Source organism: Larus michahellis, chromosome 6 (assembly GCF_964199755.1).
Source record: "Larus michahellis chromosome 6, bLarMic1.1, whole genome shotgun sequence".
Taxonomy (NCBI): domain Eukaryota; kingdom Metazoa; phylum Chordata; class Aves; order Charadriiformes; family Laridae; genus Larus; species Larus michahellis.
Window position 1 is genome coordinate 53,452,385 of NC_133901.1, and position 27,085 is coordinate 53,479,469.

At 41.6% G+C, this 27,085-nt stretch overlaps 1 protein-coding gene across 1 annotated transcript; it reads right to left on the bottom strand.

The window, feature by feature from the left end:
* Window positions 1-176: 176 nt before the first annotated feature.
* Window positions 177-25,275, bottom strand: TMEM273 (transmembrane protein 273). The gene is made up of 6 exons (XM_074592268.1): window positions 25,091-25,275; window positions 19,601-19,651; window positions 18,628-18,738; window positions 16,377-16,401; window positions 3,329-3,355; window positions 177-2,501 (listed from the first exon to the last, which is right to left on the bottom strand). The coding sequence occupies exons 1-6, from the start codon at window positions 25,143-25,145 to the stop codon at window positions 2,456-2,458; spliced, it is 315 nt and encodes a 104-aa protein (XP_074448369.1). The 5' UTR covers window positions 25,146-25,275; the 3' UTR covers window positions 177-2,455.
* Between the last annotated feature and the right edge of the window lie 1,810 nt (window positions 25,276-27,085).

Below are 27,085 nucleotides of genomic sequence, written 5' to 3' on the forward strand. Positions count from 1 at the left end.
TTACCATTTTTTGTTTATTTTCATCTTTATTTCCCATAGTGTACTGAAATGATGTGAAAGAAACATTTGTTCACACAAATAAGGGAAGGTAATAGCTTCCCTCCCTGACCACATGCGCTCTTCTGTTCCAAGTTCTTAATTAAAATGGTACTAAAGGAAGCAAATCAATTAACAGATACCTTACAAGACGGTTTATTCACTTACACATGTACACACACACAATTACTTACAAGTATCACATTACTGCTTTAGTTTATCTGTTAGCAAGTGCTGCTAATGAACTGCGGTGTTGCTGAACTGGGTAACAGACACCTAAGAATCCAGGAAAGTTATTCCAATGTATCAATTTTCTCTGAAAATAAACCTTACATTTTGTTGTTCAAAATGTGTGGAAAAATTGACATCCAGTTTTCATGTTCCTTTGCACATACATAAAATTACCTGCTTTGCTAAAGTCAGAACAAAACCATATCCAAATCCTTTTAGTTACAGTTACAAGTAGTACAGTAGCTTATTCTTCATAGAGACAACATTTTGATGTATCTGCTCTGATGCTCTGACAGTGTGTTGACTCTAAGTCCCTGACTCAGCACATCAGCTCTGCCTTTAATGTGTAGGATTAATTGCAGCTCTTCACGGTCTGAAACTTGATTATTGGGTGGGAGGCCCTGGTTTCTGTGACTTTTTTGAGTGCTATTTCTTAATAATACACAGAATTTCTAGATTGAACTTCAGCCTAACATTTGCCTTTTTTTTTTTTTTGTTACGTTGATAACTTCTGTTATATTGCAGTAGTGAAGAACTGGAAAGGACTTTATTTATTATGATCCGGCACATGGCATAACAGAGAGCAGACACTGGTTTAAAAGTTAACTTGAGGAATGTATGTTAGATGGGAGATAAAAAACATCCATATGTCTATAGACATTGGCCTCAGCTAAAAGTTTAGGAAGACCCAATCTATTTACAGTTTGTGGTCTTTGCATCTGGATAGTGGTTGTTTGTAAGTCACAATAAAATAGCGTAACATCCTGCTTGGAGTCATCCTGTAATGCTACGACACAACAGCTATACCTGTGAAATACTGTGACGTTGCTTAACGTTGTGCATGCCTTCTACCTGAGGCTCTCAAGCCTTTGAGTCCTGCTGGGTTTCCTGGCAGGAGCTGCGGGAATAGCAGAGGATGCCCAGCATGGCGTTGCTGGTAGCTAAGTGCTCCCATAGCACCCGCAGCTGACATTTGCTGCTCCCTTTTCACAAGCTGAAAGGAAAGCCTGGCTCGAAACACAAAAATCTTCCTGCTTTTCTTGCACCTTGTGATGACAACATCTGTTATAATACAGCATTCTTGAAAGAAGTGGATTAAACAGAATAGAGTCTGCAGCATTATTTTCTAAACTGAGACCAAAGCCACAGGCTCACAGCTTTGGTAAAAGTTGGGATGTGTTTACAAAGTATCTTGGGTTTAAACGATTTTAAATTATTTAAACTATTCTAAATGTTCTGAGACAAAGCTCTAATTTTTCTTCTTGTCACTCCCACTGTAAGAAGCTTGTAATTGGAGCCAGACAAAGCAATTTTGATGAAATCAAATTCGACAGAATATAAGGCTAGAACAAGAACGAAGGGGTTGGGAGACAAATTATTCATAAATTCTGGTTGAACTTAGTGCATTGTTTTATACTAAAAAAGTGGGGATGGACGAATTTTGGAAATGTTAGATTAGCTTGTTTGTAGAATGTTGACATGAAATGTTTTGTTTCAAATGTCCAGAAATTTTTTGTTTTGAGTATACAAGACTGTTTTCGTTTCAATGTTCTAAAAACAAAACATGAAAAACACTATTTCAAAAAGGAATTCTTCCTTTTAAATGACCACAATTCATTTTAAATGCTGAAATGAACACTACCACCTACAGTTAAACAAAAGACATCAGTCCTAAAGCTAAAAAAGATATAACTTTTGCGTGAATGAAATGTTTTCCTATTAACACAAAACATAGATTTCCTGAAAAAATTGGAAAGCCTTGTTTTGCTTCAACCTCAACTGAATGATTTTTCAAGTTACTTCAGTCATTATTTACCTAACTTGAAATATGTGCACGACCACGAATTCTGCTGCTGAAATGTATGACTACCTTTTTGATTACCTTGTACTTAACTGATTTTAGAAATTAAACATATACTTATCACAGACTAAACAGGACCTATTAGTGAGCAGAGCTCACCTATTTTATTGTCCTCATACATTTCCTTCATATACATGCTGTGGGGGATTGCAGGCTCTTTGTGTGCAGGTGATTGAAGTTAGCATGCACCATAAGCTCTTCCTGTAATCAATCAATCAGTCTTTCAATTAAAGAACAAAGAAAGGAATCAGTATTGGTGAGATTCCTGACAGTGCGCAAGAGACTTCTATTGATCCTCAGGCCAGGTAACTGTTGATTGCAAAAGGATTATTGATCATTTGTACTTTGTTTTCCTAGTACATTGATGTCGTCTCTGAAAAGAAAGGAACATCACAGGTTAACGATGACTTTCTGGCTTTGGTTTTGTCTGGAATGATCCATAGCATCATTATAAAAGATGAGCTGGGGGATTCCCAGATAAAAAATATAGGAATTCTGGAAAATCATTAATGGAGTTGCTAGAATTAAATTCATGAAGTTTCTCCCACTTAACTTTTATTTTCCTAGAAGTTTCTTTGTGTCTTTGGAGATACCTGTTTTTCCAAAGTGAGTTAACAGAACAAGTGTATAATTCTATCTGTTGTGGTGACGTCCAGATGCCCTCTTCGCTGACAGGTAGGAATCCACTAGCAGCAAGCAATGCATTTTAGGGCAGCATCCTGCTATGAGAATTGCTCACAGTACGCTCTGGATTATTGTCGTTTGGGCTGCTTCCCAGTATTGCCTCATCATGTGAGTGGGGAGCAGCTCCTGGATCCATGTTGTGGCTGCATCTTTCCATGAGCTCACTACTTGCAGTACCTGCTAATGGGGGGGCAGCTGCACTGCAGCATAGTTGTGCCGTAATGTAGACAGCCTTGCAGTATACCTGGGCCTTATGTTAGGGTATTCCATGTATACAACTGGGAAGTTGGAGGACAAGGCACTTAAATGACTTGCCTTAGGTGATGGAGAGTGTCTGGCAGACCTGCAGGCAGATCTAGGCTGTCAGTAGGAATCCAGGGTAATCCCACAGCCTTTATTGCTGTGCAGCCTTTCCCTTTATCTAGGTGGATGTGCATTTACAGCTTCTATGTGTCTGCCTGGTACTGTCATTCCATCTCCCTGCTCCACTAGACTCCCCTTTCCACCAGAACATACCTGTTTTGGCTTGATCCCATGTTTGACCTGCAAAGTATAAAAAGTGAGATATTAATTGTGACTTTCAGAGTAGTAATCAAAGATGAGCCTTCAAAGAAGCAACGCATTAGCAGCTGGGGAAATGCAGGAACTTTTAATCTTTTCTCTTTTCTTCTCTGCTGTTAATCTTTTATTCAGTTTTACTCCATCTAGCGTCAGTGCTTGGAAATAAGATCTTTTCTTGTCTTGTAGCCCTCAACTTGTTTATATTCTTAGATCTCATGACTCCACTGGGAAATGGTATCCATTGTAGTCCGTTTCCTTCAATACTACTTAAGCATTTTTTGGTGACTTTGCTAAAGAAAGAATTCACAGGAGATTTGGCAGGCTTCTCGTAATTTGCCTGTCTTTTTTTTCCTCCTCCGAGAGAAACTTTGTCACACGTGTCTTTTAAAAAGCTGTGCTGAAATTTTCTCTTCATGTGAAATTCACTGCACTAACTGTTAGTGTCTGTAATGATGAGTTAAGACCTGATTCTAGTTTGAATGGGGCGTGCAGTCCATGGGAGACCATATGGTAAGGCATATATAGGCTGGAATCAAAGGGAAATCTCTGGGTTTTTTCTGCTATTTCCTCCCTTATTTCTTTCTCTAGTGTGGGGCTGGGGTGAGTCAGCATAGCTCTACAAAACAGCAATGCCTGCACCAGCCCACAGCACTTTCACAGCTAAATTTCTGTACTGCCTGCTTTCCCAGCCCTCGGGGAGCTTCCAGGGCACCCAGAGAAGGTGTCTGCTAGAGTGCAAGGAGGCAAACTCCCCAGCACCTAGCTCATATCTGCCTGCCAGCCTCAGCCTGCTCTCCTGCAGCCTGGTGACCACACTGGAGGTACCTGGGAGTTGTCTCGGCTCTCTTTTGCCTGCACTGGTCTGGCACTTCACAGGCACAAGGAATTCCTTTTAGTGACACAGCTCTGATGTTATCCAGGACATCACGGTTATGTAGCAAGATTTTTCAACTTGTTCCAAACTGTTTGTGGCAGCTCATTCCCAGGAAGGGGAGGCCTTTCAAAACATAATCAGGAGACTTGATATGGGCTATGCTTATGAACTTGTCAAAATTTCTTCACACAACACAGATTTAAGCATGTGAACTAAGTTATACAAATTTCTTCCTGTCTGGAACTGTAACCATTAAAAAAACCCTTCTCCCTCTTCTTCTGACTATGACAACAGATTAATGCAGAACAAGGCCATTGCAAAGTGATTTGAGCTAACTGGGGTGAATCAGCAATGAATTAGGTTCAGGGATGCTCACTTGATCCCTTCCCCTGCCTGTGTCGGAGGAGAAGAAGGTGGCAGGAAACTGCTGGGAAGGTCATTGTCTTTCAGTGCTGTTCTTAAGTGATTGCCTGCCTGTGGCCTAATCCTAAGTAACTCAATTCTCTACATACAAAAAAAGCAAAGAAGAGACTGGTTGGAACGCCAATACTTTTCTCCATGTTGCCCAGCGTAATCAGTAAGTCACTTAAAGTGTGCGGCTTTCTTGCTGATGCTCTCAGGCAGCCTTCCCGCTGTTGACAATGCCAGGTGCTGCAGAAAAGGATGGTCTAGCCTTTCTCAGCACCTCGGCTGTAATATTTCACTAATTCCTTTGTGACAGATGTCCTTGAACAGAACAGCCTGATCTCTCTGAAAATGATTTTTATGTTATACCGCATAGATTTTTGGCAGGGCCAGTTCCCTGAGGCAGAGGAGATGTGTGACTGCATGACCAGGACATGTGGCTGCGCTGAGAGGGAGGGGGAAGTGGAGCAGGACTGTCTCTGGGGATGGGACACTCTGTTGATCCCACGCTTTGCTCTCTTCCAGGGAGTTCTGGAAGTTCACTCAAAGGAACCAGTTCATAAACACTATAAAAACAGCATTTCAACCTAAAAAGGTAGTTATTCCTCAGCACTTGTCTGCAGCTCTCAGTCCCTTCCTCCACCTCTCCAGTGCCAGCACAAACATTTCAATGTCTATGTAGTAAATCAGATTTGGGAGTGGGCCAGGTGTTGTTTCTAATGCACAAAAAATAACCTAGTTACTTTTCAGACAGTGGTTTTCTGTCTTTTTGCATTTACAAGTCCATACAAATTTTCCATTGAAGCTGTGCACCTCTGTGAAATGTCTTTAAGCCCAATTTAAACCTATATGGAAAGCCTTTAAGCCCATAAACTTCTGTGAACCCAGAGAAATACTCTGTGGATCCCCAAGCATTTGCAGTCTGCAAGGCAGACATCAGCATCTCTTTGTGTGATATTTCCATATTTCTTTCAGCTTGCTATTTGCTCTCTGACACCAGGCTCTAAAGTGTACATGGGATATGGAGGTGGGTGGTTATAAGCAGCAACCAGAAGAAAAACAAACAGCTTTGCTGATACCTAACACAGGCCCTTCAAGGCAGAACTCTTGGAGAGCAGGAGATCAGGGAACTGAAATAAAATGATCTGACAGACTATATACGTGATCTTAAAAAAGGATCTATAAATAATCTTACTTTCCAAGAAGGCACTGAAAAAAAGGCTCTTAGTAGCCTCTGAAATTAGTGATTCCTTTTGTATATGTTTAGTGTGACCTTGTGCATAAATTCAGTGGGATACAGCAAATTCTGTGAATTAGAATATGCAGGAGTTCTCATTTGGTGCTGTTCTTTTCTGGCTAAGACCCGTGTCACTCTGTGTCTCTTGTGTCAGGAGGCCTTGTTTTTGCTTTTAAGCTGTCCTTTAGATATGATAGCAGCTTTCATTCCTAGCTAATCCCATGTTGTCACCTCTCTGACAAGCCCTAGTCAACATAAAGCTACTCAGTCTGGATGTCAGATGGGTGCTGCCTGGGAGCAGGAGGCTCTCTGCTCGATGGCATCTAATATTTGAGTTACCCTGGGTGTCTGTTGACAGGAATGAAGAGGGTACTCTTCCAGAAACATTTCTCATTCTTTTTTTTTTTTATCCAGACTTGCAGCAGCTCCAGGGAAAGGTAGAGTTACTCATTTATTGCTGGAATCAGTGGCACCAGCAAATTTGCCAGCAGAGACCACGATGGCTGTGGAAGGAATTGCCTCCAACAGGTGTCTGAGTATTACCAGGAAAGCATTCGCCTGACTCAGCAGGTTTGGGATCAACTCTTACAATCAAACGATTTAAAGCTATTCAAGACTAGCCTCAAACAGTTGTGCAGAGGGGTAGGAAGGAGTAAGGATTGCTCCCTGTTTGTCAGCTGCGAAAAGGTCAACCTCAATTGCAGCCCCCAGATCTGAAGGGGGCACAGGCATCCTGGGCCAGATGCTCTCCCAGGGAATGTGGAGAGTGGCCAGAGAGGAGCAAAAAATAGCCAGGAGCGTGGCTCTGCCTGTCAGGCTGGTAGCTGGCATCAGTGAAGTATGCTGTATCCTGGAAAGGCGTTTAATGAATTAATCTCACCCTAACAGTCTGGGCTGTATGTATGTGTATATATATAAAAAACTGTCTCTGCGTGCGTGTGTGTCTGTATATGAAGTATTCTCTCCATTCGGGAATGGTGCTAAGAGGAACTGAGCCTCAAAGTGCCTACAGAGTATCTTAGTGCTGCTTTTTAAAGCCCTGTGTCTCCAGCACAGTGCAAAGCTTAGTGTCCTTGGTTTTGAAGTGTGTGATATAAAGATTAATTTCATTTTATGGAAAGGGTAACCTGAGCCAAAGTAACTTGTCCAAGGTTGTTCAGAACAACAAGTTCGACTAGACAGGACAGTGACAGAACCAGGTAGAAAAGGCAGTTTATTGCTCTAGTCACTGGTGACCATTGCCTCAACACAGAATGGGTATTTACGTTTTGTTTCCATAAGTGTGTATGTGCAAGGAGTTGAGACAGCCATTTCTGCTGAGATCATTTGCTCATTTTTTAACATTTACACAAACACACATGGAGTTGTTTAGGCCATCTGTGTTCGTACTTATGTTTATTTCCAATAGCATGCATTATTATGGCATTTGTGCAGCTTTTAAATATTTTTCATTAAACTCCATTCCTAGGATGCTTACTGAGAAAACCTAAAGCAATGAATGCAGCTTTCAGTCTATCAGCCGCCCACTAATCCCTACAGCACTGAGCAAGGAATGGGGCCAGCCCCGGTGTATCAGCAGGACCGGACTCATCTTGTGCAGGTGGTGTCTGCTCCTTAGTGAAGTGCAAATGCACCTCTGACTAAGAGGACTGTAGCCCAAGTAGTCTTCCACTCCCATTCTCCCCATAGTTGTTCTCTACTGATATTTGGCCATGGGGGCAATATGGAGGCTCTGCAGTCAAAGCAGACCAAAAAGGATTAATTTTTGATTGATTTTGCAAGGCTTATTTAGATAATGGAGGAGGCTAAGTGTCTTTATTAGCTCTGTTTTTCCTTATTTGTAAACCTCTAACAACTTAGAAAAACTTTGCTGACCTGATGATTGGGTTGTTCATAGAATATGTTAGCTGGCAGAATGAAAGAGCTTGTGAAGAGCTGCTTGGAAGAAAAAAAGAGTGGCAAGTGAAAGAACAGCTTAGTATATAGCTGAGGGATGTTAAGAGAAAAATATTCAAGTCTTTGACCCCAGAGGTGTCAAAGATTCTACATGACTGATTTTTTTCCAGATCCAAGAAGATGACATTGACCATCAAAACTTAAAAGGAATATTCCTTGGAAAGGAAAAGAAAAAAGAGGCTTGTTTTAGAACAAAAACAGATGCAGGCAACTCAGTGGCTCTAAGGAAATTGAGGCTTACTGAAGAAATCCAGGAAGTTGTCTGGATTACTGAGGATTTAGAGAGAAGAGGGGTGCATGTAGGGTATGGCTAATTTTTTCCCTTTCATTCTTCACTTCTGTTGTTGCTTTATCATCATGCCTGAGGAAGCTACTTTGCACTGATCGCAGCTCCTGTAAGGAGTATCTGTAGCACTGAAACTCAGTTTTGCCTCCTTTGCAAGTCCAGAAGATGCTTGTGGCACACAGGAGTGGAATTGGGGACGATGAAGACTCAAAGCCAAAGAGTGTACTCAGACAGCCCAAAACAAGGGCAGGGATGCAGTCAGTCTGTCCAAGAGCAGTGGTCTGCAAGGTACGGGAGCTGTGACATACTTTGTATTCTATAAGCACCACCATCTGTAGTCCTCCGCATGAGAAGAAACATATACCTGCAGGCTACAGATGAGGTGTGAAGAAAGCCCAGCAGGCACCGGGAAAGATAGCCATAATGGAGATGGGAAAATAGATGGACTAGGAGGCAACAGAGCTCTGCCATTTCCATCTGCTACAGTGATGTTCATAGGCAGGTGAAAGCTGGATAGAGTTTTAAGCTTTTTGGTATGTTCTCCAGTGCTTTTTTTTCTCTGCTTTCCCGTATCCCTCCGCTGGATCTTGCTCTTTCCAGACCAGACAATGGTTTCTTTTTTTGGCAGGAATGCCATGGCTGCACACAATAAGGGCAAAGCTGAGTTGAGTGTGGAAAAGGAGGTAACTGGTGGTGTGGGGTGGATACACTGGGGTGAGATTTGTGGGACTGTGTGAAGTGATTGTTGTGCCAGGGAGGCCCACCCGAGCTGCAGTGTGAGCAGCCTTCTGCCAGGTGTCTTTCTGGCAGCTCTAGTTTCTGACAGCTGAAGCTCTTGTTTTCTATGTTTGCTGTTGATAAATATCTTAGAGGATTCAGTCCGTTCCAGGCACTCTTCTGCTAATGCAGAAATATGAGACACTTCAGGAACGACTGCCCATGAGAGACCCATCAGGTGCCAATGGTTTTGAATGGCTTCTGGCCATGTGACTTCAGCATCTTCATAAGTCACTGGATTGGGGTTTTTTCTTTCTTTTTTGTTTTCTTTTTTTCTTTTTCACAAGGCTAGTGAGTTGAATTTGCAATTTGAGTCGGTTGCAGTTTGAGTGAATGGCACAGAGTCATATATGACATTTAAAGAAGAAAGTACTTTTTGAAAATCAGGATTCTTCATTGTTACATGTCCAAAGGCCAGACTAGGATGAGACCAAGCAGCTGGGACTCTGTGTGACAGGCTAAGCCAACTCACCTTTTCAAACCATTCTATACCAAGACTTCCTGTTCTGGTAGGATTGGTAACTCTCAAACGCTTTCCTTAGAATACCAGTGACTGTGCTTTAAAAATGGCTTTCCTATGCCTGTATTTCTTGCTTGCATTCCATGTGTTGGATGAGGTGAATCAGAAAGATAAGAGACAGATGGAAGTAACTGAAGGAGCATCTTTAAGCAATAGGAAACTTGGAAGGTGGAGACTGTAAACTTGCAGATAAAGAAGGGATGCTATAGTACCCATTTCCTGGGGGTACGTGCTGGACATAGAATTTATGCCTAGGAGAATGTGAGCTTCTTCATATCCATCTGCAGTTGACAATATTAGTGCGTTGTAGTGATGGACAATTCAGTGGTCACGTATTAGGTGTAATGAGTCATTTATTTCACCTCCCTTTGCAAAGGTGTCCAAACAAATCTTATGTTAACTTTTTAATGGGGGTCTTAGCAGGAAGGCCATAGCTTGAATGAAATGTGGAGAATGAACTAGCCTCATTCCAGGTATCTCTCGAGGCTGAGAAGTGAGATATCTTACTACTGGGGAAAATGTTCTCTTAAAGTTAGCTCAGTGCAAAGAAAACATCTGTCTTCAAGTCTAACAAATTTCCACAGGAGGGAATTACTTCATTGCAAAGTAATTAAAATTCACAAAAGTTGCTGTAGCATGGCTTAAAGCAACCAATACCAGTCCCTTCTTCCTGCTCTCTTTGTATAAAAATCTTCTGTGGAGAAGACATCCTAGTTACTCTGATTAGGAACTGGATAATTCCTTTGCAGATTTATTTTTGGCATCATGCTATTTCAAGTACTTTTGCAACTGAACTTGCCTATAGTAGAGCAGCAGTATGCGCTTCCATCTTTCGCAGATATGATTTCAATGGCTAGTAGGGCGGCTGAGACAGTATCACTCGCCGCCTGCGGAGTGAATGTATAGTGTTACGTGTGACTAGCTGATGCAGTATCTGAGTCGCTGCAATGCATGTCAGTGCCCAGCATCCTGCGCAAGCTGTGCTCTAGATCTTGATCCTTTTTCCTTCTGCACCACTATTCCAGGGACATATTCAGACAAGGCTACAGTCTCTCTTTCCATGTGTATTTACGTACGGATTTTGATTTGTAGATTTTGGGCCCATTTTCCAAAAGACTCCTGCTTGTGGCTTTCTCAAACACCCTAGCATCAAAACTAGGTCTCCAGTTAAGTTCATTTGTTAGCTCAAACTCTGGTGATTAGACAGGTTGTGTCTCATTTGCAGCTGATAATATCAGTGATATGACTCATACCTACTCAATTGGCTTCCTGTTTGGTAAATGATGTGTTCTACAATTCACAGTACTACAGGCCAATTTGGAGTATTTAGATCAGAAAGAACTGCTGTCCTCTCCAAAACCAGAGATTTTTCTTTCTATCTGACTTTAAACATGTTTGAAGGATATGAAATTGTTAGATCAGATCCTGTTCACCATCTCTGCTTGTCAGTGCAGTTGGCTACAGACCTGAATGTGACAAAATGCTAGGGAAAATGTTCTTTGCTTAAATGTTTAGGCTGAGACAGTTCTTCTAGTTGGAAGGAACTGCAGCTTAATATTCAAACTTGCATATGATTGCCCAAACCTAGTCTTTTTCATGCCATCCATCTCTGATGTTTATATTTTCCAAGTGGATGACTTCACCTCCTGTTTAACCCATGGTGGTGTTTTCACAGTTAGACAATAAGGAGACTGCAGGCTTTCAAGGTGTGATGACATTCCAAGCCCTCCTCGATTTGCCTAAAGAATGCTCTCATTTTCAAGAGTACTTTGTGTTTCCCAAGCATAGTCTAGCAAAGGAAAGAGATGTCTGTCCCTTAGAAGAAGTCGAGTGGGGAAAATACAAAAGAACATCTAGATGCTGCTTTAGGTAGCAAAAGAAAACCACTGATACGCTTGGCACTTGGCCGATGCAGCTCTCAAGCTCCTTCTCTCCTCCATCAAACATCAGAATGATTTGCATTTAAAACCTGATCTCCTGCTGAGTGATTTATGTGGGGGCCTGTAGAACCCAGTGAGTGGCATGGGGAGTTTTGGTGTACGCTGTTGCCCAGGATGTGTTGAGGCAACAGATTCCTTTTTGTTATTGCAGCAGGTTTAAAATATGTACCTTTTCCTTTTTAGTAAACACTCTCTGTCTCTCCATCCTTCTCCTTGTCTTTGTATGTCTCTTTCTTTGTCTCCTTCTGTCAAAATAAATCTGGCTGCCATGCAGTGTAGTTAACTCAAAATATTGCTAGCATTAAATGTGCCCAGACATTTTTATTAATACATTAAACTTGCATGAAATTTTTAGGCATTATAATTTACCAAGCTTGCACCAAGATGGCATTTGAAACTGACATGGCTATTAATTAAAAAAGAGGACATTAAATAATTGTCAGTTGACATCTAGATTACTGCTTTGTTAGCTGACAGAAGCTTGCCTCAAGCCTCTTTTTCTTCTCAAGTGTTAGTAAATATCCCATTGAGTTTAAGGGCATCCCATTATGAATTGGTTGTTTAAATCTTAATGTTACATACCTGACTAAATAAAGTAAATGCTATTAATTATTTTACAATGAGCTGTCAGTGTCATGTCAGTGTAGAAACACTTCTGGTTTAAGTATTTGGCAAAGAATCAAGGAGGACACATCAGAATGCTTCCTGATTTTAGTGGAAACCTGTTCTTCAAATGTGTTGGTTAGGTTCAGTACCAGATAATCAAGGTTCTAGCATAAAAAAAGATTATCTGCACTGAGGCCTTCAACTGGTACGAGGCTGAGCAACTCTATCGATAATGATGCTACTGTGCTGTGTGACATCCACTCAGAGTATGTCCCAGTTAGGGAGAGAAATTGAGTGGCTTGAGACGCTTGTGGGAATAACGATATGAAATTTAAAACAAAATTTGGCTGAAGGTGAATTTGGTGAATGCTTTATCAGTTGGATAAAGGTTTTTTCCTGAAAAAAACAGTAATAATCATCACTGGTCAAGTAGAAAATAGAATAGAATCATTTAGGTTGGAAAAGACCTTTAGGACCTTGAGTCCAACCATTAACCTAGCACTGCCAAGTCCACCACTGAACCATATCCCTCAGCACCAAATTTACACGTCTTTTGAATACCTCCAGGGATGGTAATTCAACCGCTTCCCTGTGCAGCCTGTTCCAATCTTTGATAACCCTTTCAGTGAAGAAATTTTTCCTAATATCCATCCTAAACCTCCCCTGGCACAACTTGAGGCCATTTCGTCTTGTCCTATCACATGTTATTTGGGAAAAGAGACCAACCCCCACCTGTCTACAACCTGTCAGGTAGTTGTAGAGAGCAATAAGGTCTCCCTTCAGCCTCCTGTTCTCCAGGCTAAACAACCCCAGTTCCCTAGCTGCTCTTCATCAGACTTGTTCTCCAGACATCTCACCAGATTCGTTGTCCTTCTTTGGACATGCTCCAGCACCTCAGTGTCTTTCTTGTAGTGAGGTGGCCAAACTGGAACAGAGTGTTCAAGGTGCAGCCTCACCAGTGCCGAGTACAAAGCTATGACCATTTCCCTAGTCCTGGCCACACTATTTCTAGGATGCTATTGGCCTTATTGGCCACCTGAGCATACTGCCAGTTCATATTCAGATGGCTGTCAACCAACACCCCCAGGTCCTTTTCTGCCAGGCAGCTCTCCAGCCACTCTTCCCCATGCCTGTAGCATTGCTTGGGGTTGCTGTGACCCAAGTGCAGGACCCTGCATTTCTTGTATCTCATAGAGTTGGCCTTGGCCCATCGATCCAGCCTGTCCAGATCCCCAGTTCTCCTCTCCGATCCTAAAGGGGTAGTGTCTTGATTATCACTGAGGGTTTCAGGATGTCTGGGTTATTGGCTGGAGTAAATCTAGAACCGGGTGATTTCAGGTAATGGACTTTGCTTTATCAAAGTGTTTTCCAGGACTAGCTACTGACCTAAAAATGCCATGAATTAGAATCCACAGGGAATTTGAAGCAAGTAGCTAAAATCAGTTTAGACCTAATTATCACATGTCTTGCTGGTGACCTGAACAAATGGGAAACTATCCCTATGATGAAAAATAAATCAGATAAAAAGGAACATGCAGCTTAGATTTTCTTGAGGAATCTCCTTGGTATTTATAATACTGCAGCATTTACAGTGCAAGTACTCAGCATGAGTAATATTTAATTGCTCTTTTCGGGAAAAGACCCAGGGTGGCTTTTGTGTTTGTGGGGTTTGGGGGATTTTTTTTTGGTTACTGTTGTTAAAAATGGCTACCTGCCATAAATCTTCTTTTAGATTTATACAACCACAGCCAGTTAGAAGAAGAGTGTTGAAGCCCAAAACATGGCATATAACCCCATTCTTTGGGTCAAGCTTGGTCCCAAAACAAAGACATGCCTATGGAAGGCTACCACATACTTCAGCTATTACTTGTGCAATAAAGATCCAGTTCCAACCTTTCAGATATTCCCATTAAGTATAGGCCAGTTTAACATGTCCACACAAACTCTACCATCTGGAAAGGCCCTACCCTGAAGAAGGTTAGGAGGAAAGATAAAAAAGTACATTGAATCCTGTATGCTTTATTTCCTTTTGATTTTCTGTGAGTAGATTGCTTGGGTTGCAGAATGATGAGGCAAAACCAACTAAGCTAGTTCTGCATCAGCTATCTATCTGAGATGCGGAAAAGTATAGCTTTGTTTATAAAACAAAGCACCGTTTATATTTCCTTACTAAAAATTGATGCTATCTTGAGGATATCTGCATTTCACTAATCCTACTAAGGATTAGTTTCTGGGGCATTTTTAAATGTTTGCTATGATCTGGTAGTATTTTTTACTGTCAGAGGTTTCCTTGAGACTGGTAGAAGGCTGTACTGTTTCCTCAGATTAACACCTGCATTATAGAATCCCTTAATGAGTCACCAAGGAGTAATACAGAGATGCCCTGAAGTGAATGAGAAGAAAGATTTGGTAGCAAATTACTCGCTGCCACAGTAGAATTGAAAAGTACAACTTTAAGAAGTGAGAGTGGATTTCTAGTTGTTTTCTACTTAATCTTTAACATATAGAGTTTTGCCCTCAAACATTATGGAATTACAAGTTCTCTCACTGATCAGCGTTGGTGGCTCTAAGCCAAAGAGTTTGTGTACTGTGTCACATTTCCAGCCTTAAGACCAGAGTTTTGGCATGAAACTGGAAACTTCACTCTACCTTTTAGCAAACGCCTGTAGACTGGGATGAGGAATCATCAAAGGGGTGAATGTAAGGTCATCACTAAAGATGTTAAATTTTGCTGCCATGACAAAGTCAGTCACTTCCCCTAGAAAGATCAGAGGATGGTATCATAGATGTTCAAACTGTCTCTGAAGGAAAATATCACACATAATAAACAGCAAAGGGAGGCAGAAAAGTTCAGTGTGGAGTAGTTCATAGATTGTACCATCTGCATTTCATCCAGGCAGTAAATCTACTGCTTTCTGTGTCTCTTCTTGTCTTTGTCCCTCTCTTCCCTTTATTCCCTTTTCTCTTGACTCTGGCGTCTGACTTTTCTATTTCAGCCTAGCTCTTTCTCACGCCCTTCCCATTTGTTGCTCTGTCTCTACTATCCTTAATACACCAGAAAGTTTACTGCGTATTCTATGTTTGTTCTTCTGGCCATCTAATAGTCCTAATCTATTTTAGGTTAATACACGGAGATTGTCAGTGTCTTGTAAGAGAGTAGTATGTTACCAGAATGGAAACATTTTGTGACAGCTAGTTGTGTTATGTTGGGGAAGCGTCTTCCTGGGAAAATAACAGATGCTTCACGGCTGGGGCCCTTCTCTGTTGGACAGTCAAAACATTGAAGTACTTGCTGCAAGGGGTGCCCTTGCTTTGATCTTCAATTGAGTGTTTACATATGCTGTGCTCCCTTTATGAGGAATGACTCTGATAGGAACATCCTTCTATCCAGCTCTCTGAGAGAGGCTAAAAGCCATTTCTTAGGTCATTGAGTACAGCTGTTGTCTTCAGTTCATGAGAATTCTGATAAATTAATGTTTGGGGTTTTTTAGTCACTTATAAAATGTCTCAAAGGGACACAAAAAAGTCTCCACATCTGTAGATTACCATGAGCCAACAGACAACATGCAGTCCAGAGTCCCTTCAGAGTCCCTGCTCCTGTACATCTCTACCCTATTGCCTAAGTAGTCTAGCATTGCCTCTTCTGCCCGTGGTCCCACCAGGTGCTCAAAACCTAAAATGATCTGTTTCTGGATAGTGGGGAGGAAGGTGAAGGGCAGAAATGCATCCCTTCCAGCAGGAATGATCGCTGCATGACCTTGACCTGTAAGAGCCTGGAGCGAAGGGTGTTCTCAAAACTGAGATCCAGACACAATAACTGGGAAATTTTTGATGAAGTATTTAGCCTAGATTACATCTTTTTCCTTTTTTCTTTTTCTTTTTTTTTTTTTTTTTAAACCTAAAGGGCTTGTGACTATGTGACAATACAGTAAAATCTTTGTTTCTGAAAAAATGTGGAAACGTTCTAGCAATGTCAAAGAACCTCCAACTTCAGCACTTTTGAAACAATGCCTTGGCTTTTATCCCTAAAAAATGTTTGGGTTTTTTTTTTTTTAATGAGTTTGCAATTATAATACATAGACCAAACTAAAAAAAAAAAAAAAAAAAAACAGCTTAATCAAAAGTGTTTGAAGGATTTTCTTTTTAAAGAGAATCTCAGTCTGCTGGGATTTCTTTCCTATTTCTTAAATGTCAAAACCCTGTTAGAAGGAATTTCCTTTTTCCGTGCAGATACAGTAGATACACTGTGTGTCATGGCTCTCTAGAGGCTTACACGTGTGTTATGTGTTATTATTCAAATCACAGTTGTGGAGAAGCATCATGCACAGAGACAGAGAGGAGTTAAACATTGCAGTGTGTGTATCACGCCACCTCAGAAAAGACGTGGGGCAATGACTCTTACCTTCTATCCATTTTGCCATCTGACTCTAAAGAGAGAACAGGAAAATGCCATTAGTTAAGAAACCAGGAACAGAGGGGTGATAAGCCTGCTCAGAAGTTGTGAGAATGCAACCAGGAGAACATGGTTACAGCTGCTAAAGATCCATCCATCCTTTCTGCGGCAAAACTCTTTGATATTAGTAGTGTCATGCAACCTGCCTAAAGCACTTTTTCATTCTTGCAACTGGAATATCTCATGTCAATTTTCTCAGAGCTGTGTCGTTGCTATTTTTGGCTATTTTGAGTTTGATTGTAGCACATCCCCAGAGTGTCATAAGAAACAACTTTGAAGGCAGATGCTTGGTGAGGATGAGGTGGAAGCAGTTTCCCTTTAGGCCTGCTACGCAGTGCCACGAAAGAAAGCATTGGCCATTTGTCTTTCAGGAAGAGGCATTATATTGTCATTTGTATCCTCATGGGGTACCTGGGGAGTCTGTGTGCAAAATTGTCCTTTAAAAGACGAGTGTTTACTGTAAATAGGAGGGAATCAAGTCGTGACTGATAGGCTGAGCTCACTGTGGCAGTACTGGGCCCAGAGAGCTCAGGCTACTTCACTTCAAGCTTAAGAGTTAAGAACACTCTGCTCTCCTTTTTGCTAAGTAAAAGTCTACTACTTACTACTATTGCTGAAGCAGTGTGTCACGGTGCACTGCTGACTTAGTAGGGTTAGACAGTTCTGGATGCTGGGAAATTACCTCTCATTTGTCGTGTGAAGGTCAACACAAAGATCTGGCCACCAGAAGTAAATGTTTCTGTATACAGTGGGTGGACAAGCAGCTCCTAGTCCTGTGCTGTAGCAACCTGACTGAGTTCTCTCACTGCATTTTCGTTGTTCAATGTCTGGCTCATTTTTGTGGTGGAAACTGGCTACATTTATGAGAATTTCTTTGTGTTTAAAAGTGGACTGTGAGATCTGGCACTTTGCACGTAACCAGAGCTGGAAAGGTGCTTTTAGAAATTCACTGTGGGGATGCCATACAGAAAGCAATGCTTTCAGTCCCCAAACTGTGTTATTATAGTCCCTCTTCTTTCAGTAAGGATTATTTCCCCGCATGTTTCATGAGATTGCCTCACTGTTTCCGTTTCTGCTATGGTTTCCTTCCACGGCAAATTTTCATGTGCTTCTAAGAGCACAGACCTCTCTTGACAAGCGAAACCTAGCTTGTAAAGATCTAGCAAAGTCCCATGATTCTTTTTTGCAAAAATACCCCAGCTTATACTGATGTTCTGGTCGACTGTTAGGACTCTGCATTTCCTCATTTGCCTCTATCTGTTGCTGTTGTATTTGCTATGCTTTTTTTTATTTCTCAACTGCAGTTGAGTGTTACTCTGTGCTGTTATCTCATTCCATAGACGACAGTTGTTATTTCAGCAGTGGAAGAAATCATCCCAATATTTGCTCTACAGTGCTCTGTGGAGCACTTTGGAGTCCCGTCAAGTAAGAGAGGCTCTGTGCAGAGGATGGAGGGCCGTGAACCAGCACTGCCTCTGGGGAGGCCAATGGAACAAATTCTGCCTGTCACTAACTTCTGTCTACTGGAACAATGGGTGTTATCCAGTCTAAGATTTTGGATTTGAATCCAAAACCCAAAACCATGGGTTGTAAACTGCTGGTCCAAAGTCAAAAGAAGCTGTTGCTGTCAGCAGTTATGATGTTAGATCAAAGAGCTTTTGCCTGTTTCAGATGAAAAAAAAATGTTTTCTTGGGGCAACCTGAAAACCAGTCACAGTGTAAAAGTTATAGGGAGTTTTGCAATGTACTCTGATGGAAACTGCGTATCTGAGTCAGACAGTCACATTTGAAGGGAAAGTCCAGAACCGGTGAAATAAATAGTAATTTTGGCTAGGAAGTGTGGGCAAGCCTTTTGCCCATCCTGCAAATCCAACAGGTTCTTTAACTTATGTTGAACACACAGAATTTTGTTTTTAAAATTAATTATTCTAAAAGATACCCCAATAGTAAGCTGAAGTGAATTCTAGTTCTCTTGTAAAGCTGAAGAGCAGAGTTGGTCATACTGAAATGTGAAACATGAATCCGCAGTTCTAGGGACTCCAGTACTTCAGACACTTTTAAAGTAGTTCTTCAAAGGAAAACCAGAGCTGTAGAAAACCAGAACCTAAATAATTCCTAACACTGAAGCTCCAATCTGCTGTATCAGAACATAAGGAGATCTAGATCTCTGGATAAGAAATCAGGAGTATTTTTTTCTTACCTCCAAAAACATTGTCAATCATTTGTTTTTTGATCAAGCAGATTATTACTGCTACAAAACCGATTGCTAGAAACGCTCCCAGAGTAACTCCTATAATAAGATATGTGAAATCTGCAAAAATTGAAAACAAGCCAGTGAGTATACACTACTAAGTAATAAATACAGTGTTTGCGTTTCAGACGTGACATAAAGTTGCCAAAGTTTAAATGCATTCCTAAAATAAAATAAAAAATTAAAAATTATGCTTGGTCTTCAGAAGGGGCTGGTAATGCTGAACAAGACTAGGCAGCTGAGAAGAGTCTACTCTATCAACCCCCTGCACACCGTGAAACCATGTGAACCTGTGGCTAAGGGGCTTAATGCCATTTTAGGATAATGAACAAATTTAGCCTTTGGTGCGTACAGGTCTCTGTTGAGTTTTAGAGCTAGGGCTCTACTTTTCCCCCCAAAGTGAAGTTTCCCATCCCCCTTCCCTTGCCACTCTGTATCCTGCCAAACTCTTATTCCTGCTTCCCATAGCTGTACACGCACAGCTTCATCTCCACCTCCCAGTACCCAGCCTCCTGCCCTGACCAACTATTCTGCCTCTATAAGTCTTCACTGGGAGAAAGCAGGAGAATTTTTAAGCGTTAATTACGAACTATATTGTGATTTTTTTTTTTTTTTTTTTTTTTTGCATCACTGTGTGTACATAAGGCTCCACCTTCATCTGTGAGACAGGAGAGTGCCTGTGTTCAGGATCTGTGTTCAGGCCCTTGCCTCCCTGTGCTCCATTATATTAACTTAAAAGTCATTTAAAGGCCACAGTCACATGGCAGGACTTCACTGTGCTAGGCAAAGTACAAACACACAACCAAATTATTATCTTTTAGACATAAAGAGTATGTAAAGTATTCTAAGAACATTCATTTTTGTTATATTTACTTCGTCCCTAAGTGCCTGTCTAGAAGCAAAAATCTCACCTTGAACTCACCTGTTTCCTCCTCTGAGTTTCCAGAAGCACAGACCTTTGCTCTCCAAAAATCTGAAATGGAAGTATTTTAGCCTGTTAGGACATCAAGGAGAATGCCATATCAAGCTATTTCCAAGGGAATAGTTGATCCTGGTAAAGCTTAAGAAAGGATCTGAGGCATCCTGGAGTAGTGAAGTGTTATCAGTCAAGTTAATGAGGACATCCTAAGAATGTGGCCGCTACATGCCAGATTTTGGACCAAATAGAAAATACATTTTTAAGATTTTATGTTGTCTTAGCACTGTTTCCATTCTAGAGTTTTTTCACTACAAACCTGAGAGCTGTATGCAGGAGAAATTGCTATAAATCAAGAAAAAGATTATGGATGCAGTAAAGCTAATATAGGTGCTAACAGGAGAGATTATGGCACACCCCAGCACCCCACTCCAGAAAATATGAGTCCCAGTTCTGCCTGTAGTTCCAGTCTTCAAAATGTGACTTACTGCTGGCAGAGAAGAGAGTCTTTTCCTCTAGCAAGAAAACCTATGGGCTGGAAGCAACCTTTTCAGAGACTCCCATGCCAAATTCCCTGCTCATCAAAAGGAGACTTTCCTGGCCCTTCCCTTTTCTGTAAAGCCACTGAGCTGTGCTGCCTGATGCTTGGAGTGTGCAGACCCTCAGAACGGAGTGGCTTTGAAGAAAAGAATTCATTCCCATACACTTTTTGAAGGAAACAGATTCAACATTTTTGAAACAAGACAAAAAAAAAAAAGTCAAGAAAAAGGAGAGAAGTCATGTTTAGTTTTAATGCTGCTTGCTTATTATAGGAAATTGCTAAAAATGTACACTCAAATATTTTTTTCAGGGATGAGCATACAAGGATATTCCACCAAAGTCTTTGCAAGTAGCTCTAAATGATGTAACTGATGTGTAGCAGCAGGAGGTGCCCGGAACACGAGAAGGCTTTAAAGGCAGATATAACTCCTGCATTTTAAAACAGTATGCTATGAAATTTCTGTCTCCTGTACATGCTTCAGGCAGAACATGAAGTCCTCTCCTATGGCTCTGGCTCTTTGGCAATCCACTGCCTGGGTGACTGTATATATGGGACCTGGTGAGAAAATAGTCGTTTTGCACACAACATTGTCGTTTCATAGGCATTCCCCACCATAGTGGGGAATTGCGAGGGAGTATCATCTGGCTGAAACTTGAGTGGGATTTTAAGGTCTTAAATACATCCAATTTTCCTACTGCTATAAGGTGTCCAACATCATAAGTCCCAGCTCACCTCTCCTCTCTGTCCTCCACTTGTGGAGAAATAATTCTCTCTTCTTGAGGTTTTGGGGGTTGTACTTTCATTTCTTGTCCAGTAAAATGAATGCTAGAAATATGATTGCTTTTAAACTTGAAGCACAGTCCTCTCACTCCAAAACCAGCCATTTTGGTACCTTTACGAAACCCATCTCGAGTCTGCTTTTCCAACTGCTGAAATTCTTTCTTGAGCTGAGTGTGGGCTCTGGGACTTCCGTGGTTATGTCAGAAAAATCTGATATATTGGGTGTCTCACACCAGATTTGGTTTTATTTCCTGGTCTTAATCACATTTCTAATCCCAAATTTTCATAAATTACAAATCAAGATTCAAAAATCTGGTGACGAGCTCAAAAAAAAATCTTGAGTTTTAAAGAAAATGTATTTTGGGAGCTATAATTCTGACTTGAAAGTCCTTTTATGCCAAACTTTTCTTCATAATTAAAATGTCTGGAAACTTATTTTATATAAACAGAAAAGTTTTCTCTCCAAAAAGCCCACAACACTCAGAGAAGGGAGTTGGGAGGGGTGGGGAATCAAGTCATAGATATGATCCCAAAAGCTGGCTATTCTAAATGACCAAAATCAAAGTTACAAAGAAAAGGAAATTAAAAAAAAAAAAAAAAAAAAGTCTAAGACTTCACAGTGGGTGTAAAAAGCATAGCTCCTGATTTTCCAGATTAAAAACCAGTCTCTTTGCTCTCGCCTGTGAATTTATTTCATTATAAATTTAAAAAAACCCCCTTTCTTCCTTCTCCTTAATTATTCTTTGTGCTCATATGAAGAATGTTTTAAATTCAAACATAATAAAAGTGATATTGTATTACTTTTATTATCCTAATGATCATAATACATAGACGTTAATGTATGCTTTCTAATGGAATTAAACCAGTGACAGATTATGTGGTTTATGGCAGAAATAATATTTTACATGGAATATTTTATGTAGGTCAGTTTAATATATTGAGATTAAATTATTAGTTTCTTTTTAAAAAGGGAGGGAGGGAAATCCCTGAAAACCCACAGGACTAGAACATTTTCAATTCATACTTTCAATATGGTTTTAATTAAGGTTTAATATCATTTACTGGATGCTGCTTAAGTACCGTTTACTTTTGAGGACTGTGTTAGATAGCCAGCTTCTGTTTGTTTCGGTTTCTCTTTAGGTGGAAAGAAGTGGACTGACCAAGTCAAATACACTTGTGTCACTGTTTGACTTGGATCCCCTCTTCAGTTTAGATCTTTTGGGGATGTACACAAACCTCCTAGTGCAGAGGAGTTAGAAACGATGCCTCAGATTGTGCAGCACTCCAGTCCCAGTGCTAGCTTTCTGACCCCTTATCTCCACATACTGGATTTAGACTCATTCCCATGCCTTGAACAAACCCTCTGAACTTGGAGAATATTTGCTTCTGGGTGGAAGAGCCTTGCAGATTAATTTTATATCTATACATGAGTGACTCATGGATCATTTTTCAAAGGGTCTCAAAGCAACTCATGGTGCTTCCTCACTTCTCCTCTGGCTCCAGCTCAGGTACTGTAACAGAGATATGCCCCCCAAGGCTCTGGCTGCACCAGGGGGCTGGTGAGAGGCACGGGCTGTGTCTCCAGCTGGCGGGGAAATGTTTCTGTGTGAGTGTCATTGGTAGAGAGTCCGGAGATGAGACTGCAGACTAGACAGGTCTTACGTTAGAGGTGGTGGGACGGAGATGGAGTAAGTGTGCATCTGCCACGGCAGCCTGCCTGAGGAGCCAGGCTCAGTGAGGTATGCTGGAGATAGGTGTGCGGCTGAGGAAGCTTTTGCTTCTGGCTGCCCACTGCAGTCCTCTGCCAGCACGGTTACCTCCATCAAGGTGCATCTGCTGAGCAGATGATGGACCTGCAAATAAATACACTGGGCTGGGAGCCCCTGGTCTGCAATCTCAGCGTACCCTTGGGCAGGCTTAGCCCTCCTCAGACCTGCTGTGCGCAGAGCTGGTCTATGCAGAAAACAGCTTCTGAGCCACACCGAGGGATGTCCTGTTCTCCCTGTGCCCTCTGCCACATAACTGTGCTCACGCAGTGCCATGCCCATAGGTCAGCACAGTGAGGAAAGTGGTGCAGAGCACAACTTGGGCATACAATCAGGGAGCAGGAATAGCTCACTTTCCCCACCTTATTAGATGTTGTGAACAACTCCCAGCCACAACCTGCAGTGATAAACAGCAACATGTGCCTTGTTTTTCTCAGGGCACAGCACTTGCCTACGTCCCTTTGCTTGTTGTCTCCTGCTTCCATGTGACTTTCTTCTCCCTTCCTCCCCCATCTTGGGTTTCTCCTCATTGCAGCAGATAGTGGCTGGTCTTGTGGCATTGCAGGAGCCAGGGGTTCAGTGCCATTTATCTTTGAGGCAGCAAATGGGAAAGGAAGCAAGTATCACAAGGCCAGGCTGGATGAGGCTTTGAGCAACCTGGTCTAGTGGGAGGTGTCCCTGCCCAGGGCAGGAGGGTTGGAACTGGATGATCTTTAAGGTCCCTTCCAACCCGAACCATTCTATGATCTGGGAAACCCAAAGGTAGGGTGGGAAAAAAAGGATGGCTCACAGTGGGTGTCTGAGCAACTCCAGACTCAAATAAGGAATGCCCATGACAACAAAGCAGTTACAGGCAATGATCCTGCTGGAAACCATTCCTGAAAACCATTATTAAAAAACCGTAAATTTTGGCTGGGATTTAGTGTAGCAAAATTCCCAGCCAGGTGTAAGTTTACTAAGACAGGCGCTGTTGGCACCCAGGCAAATGGGGTCCTTCCTTGGGCCTCAAATTAGAGGCAAATTCCTTCTCTGTAGTAATAGATGAGGACAGGATTCACTCCTACATGGAGACAGGAATTTGTTGAGCTGCAGTCCTTGCCAGGGACCCCTCCATCCAAGGCCTGTAGATTTGCCGTTGCCTGCACCATTCCATGGAAGCAAATTAATGCATTTTCCTTGTATCTATTGCAAAGTGCCTCTTGCTGTGGAACATGTCCTGCTGCTCTTGATTCTACATCTCTTTGCTCTAGGCAGATGCTACTGCAATTAATGAGACTCATGCCATTTGTTTGCTGACCAATAACTAGTCTGTAACTAGGGAGCAATCCTTGCTGACTTTCCTTCACATCTATAAGAACAGTTAGTTATGCATGTCCTGTGTGTTGGACAGTCTACAGTTCTCTGGAATATTGGAAGTGTCTATAGAAAGGTGCAGAGGGCTTCAAGGGCCAAGAAAAAAAGATAGTGCGAGACAAATTGCTATGTATACCCTGAGAAGGATGACAAGAGGATAGTGCACTGCTGTAGACTCATGGATAGCTTTGCTGCAGAAGCTGAGGCAGGAGTGGATATCCAGTGGATGCCAGCTGGAATAGCTAGTCTGCATGACTCAGGTGGGGCAAACTGCCCTTGTGGGACTCCCCAAGGGTAGATGATGATTTTCTCTGAATTTCTGCATGAAGTAGGGTGGCGTGGGAGGTGTCCATTAGGTAAAGATCAGGATTTTGCCACCAGAGGGTGCCTGCCCCCTTACCTAAGGTCTCAGAGACCACGGTAACCCAAGTAAAGTTCTGTCTTGGCAGCTCTTGCCAGCTCTGTCCCCCTCATTAGTCCCAATGTTAATATGACCCCTGCTGACACTTCCTGTCCATGACCTCCACTTCTTCCCTGCACAAAGTGGAGGTGAGTAACTGTGAAGTCAGAGGCAAGTTGTGAGGATGAGAAAGCCCTGCTTTGGGCTGGCAGGGAGCATCAGAAGCAGCCTGAGTCAGGAGCATTGAAGTCCTGTAAGTGAGAGTCGCAGAGATCAAAAGTAGCTTGCAGATAGCATGCACACAGATCAACTTTTTCCTTATGCTCCACTGAAGTACAGTTTTCTGTACAGTGCCAAACAAGGATGCTCAGCAGCTCTGCCGTCTCATCTGCAAAAATGCAGGTATGTAAATTCATGGTTTCTTCTGGATTGCACACAGCTGACCCCTTAGCACTCAGTCTATGACATGTTAGCTAGAAAACTCAGCAAAATACCCCACTGTCTCAACAAATGTTCTTTCTCCAGGGAGCAGAGTTCTAAACAAAGTTTTAAACAACATACATACAATTAGACTGGGAAATAAATAATACCACCAAGTTCAGGGAAAAAAAAAAGCTTTTAAGAAGAATGGAAAACAAATATGATAGATCACTTACGTAAGAGAAGAAGAAATGACATTAGGACTGATATCCAGCTCGTTAGTAGGGTCATTGTGAAGTTTTGACAACTGAGTGTTTTCAGCAAAATTTTCTGAATTTAGCTCGTCTGTGGTGTCTTTTTTTAAAAAAAAAACAAAGCAGGTCATGTGACTATATTGTGAAACTACAGTCACATCCTGAGTAGTTACATTTGCAAACAGAAGTTCCCTTTTTTGGGTTTGAGTTCAACATACAAATAAACTCCCTGCTTGAAAATGTTCTGTGGAGACGGTGGACAGACAACAGTCACAGCCTACTTCAGCTGTTTTGCTCTCTAAGGGAGCTTTAAATACTAACATTTATTTTTACAAAATTGAAAAAGTTCTATCACAGTGAATTGGGCTCCGCAGAAGTCTTCTAAATCCATTGAGATGTGAGTGGGTTTTCTGTCTTTGAAGGAGAAACTTCTAAGGCAATCTCTCTCAATGTTGCCAGCTTTTTCTTTTTTTAATCTCAACATGAACGTCATCATAATGTTTTGAGAAGAGGAGTACTTGGCTGAACATTTCCCTTTCAAAATCAGCTTTTTCAGGAGCAGAGTGGAAGAAATTCATCATGGCTGCAAAACCTTTGCAAGTCAGTTCCTGGAAAATAACTTCTACCTTGGAAAAATGTCTTGACATAGTAGGAACTGAAAAGCAGGAACTTACTGGCAGATGATGCTTCTGATAGGAGTCGAGCTTATTCTTTGAACCATAGTGAAGGAAAATTCATCTTTTCAAACAGCTTAGCCTGTTCCAAAATGGAATGACAGCAAAACATACAAGTAAATATTAATGCTTTTTGATAAATGAACCCCTTCCTCTCAACTCATTTCAGGTCCATCCTTCGGAGGTGGAGAACACAAGAACATGGGCCTCATTTTTTTGCAGCAGAGGACTCTGTATTTCCTTTACTTCTTGCTTCTTGATTTGCCTTTCTCTTTTAGATTAGTTCTTTGCTGCCTGGTATTATCATCTCGGGTAGATGCTTATATACTCCAATCAAAATAATCTGACACACATCTTGAGTGAGAAGTTTTAAGAGAAAAAAAACCTCTTGGGTATTTCGTTTTCCTCCTGTTGGTGAGGGAATGTCTGAGCAATCTGGTCTCAGCAGAATCTCACATCTTAAAGCTGGGTGAAACATATGTTTTGCTGAGTAAATTATAGTTGTAACGTTCTCCTTCCAGAAGTCTGGTTTTGATGGGACTATTTTAGACCATAAGCAATGCTGGCGACTGCATGTGTATGGCCACCTTGGAGGAAAAAATACTGCAAATGAGATGTTCACAGATGTTTAGTTGCTCTGACAAGCTGTGAGTGAAAAATCGTGATTATGACTTCCAGGTGTTTGTGGAGGGATAAGCAAACATTAGCCAACAAATAAGACTCTTGAGGCACTGAAAATATAAGTAAAGGTGACCCGTGTACCCTCTGAGGTGGCCTTAATTCCTGGCTTATTTTACTGTAGGAAGCATAGGTAGAACTGACTGAGTGTGGTAGATGTAATAGAAAGTATTTGTTAATGCTTTGACCCATTGTGAGTGTGTGCACACATGCATGTGTGTGTAATTCGTTTTTGCTTTTTCACTGTTCCTGGTTCTCTCTGAGATCAGAGTTGAAAACACCAAAACCAAGCAAACAAAAATCTCTGCATCAGCGGGAGGGAAAAGATATCAGGATTCTCATAAGAAAACTCCAATGTTTCCATACTTCATGTGTTTCATCTGCAAATGATCCCATGCTCCAAGGTTCCTGAGAACCTCTCATGGAAGGAACATGAATGTCATCTCTCTCTCTCTCTCTCTTTTTCCTGCTCCCCCCAGGCCAAGTCAGTGGTCTCAGGGGGCTTTTGTATTTCAGAGAATCAACTAAACATCTGAGCATTTGGCTGAACTCTCTAAAGCTGCTTGGTTTATTCCATTGCTACTTCTCCACAAAATTCTTCAGCTAGCTCATCTAGCTGACTGAG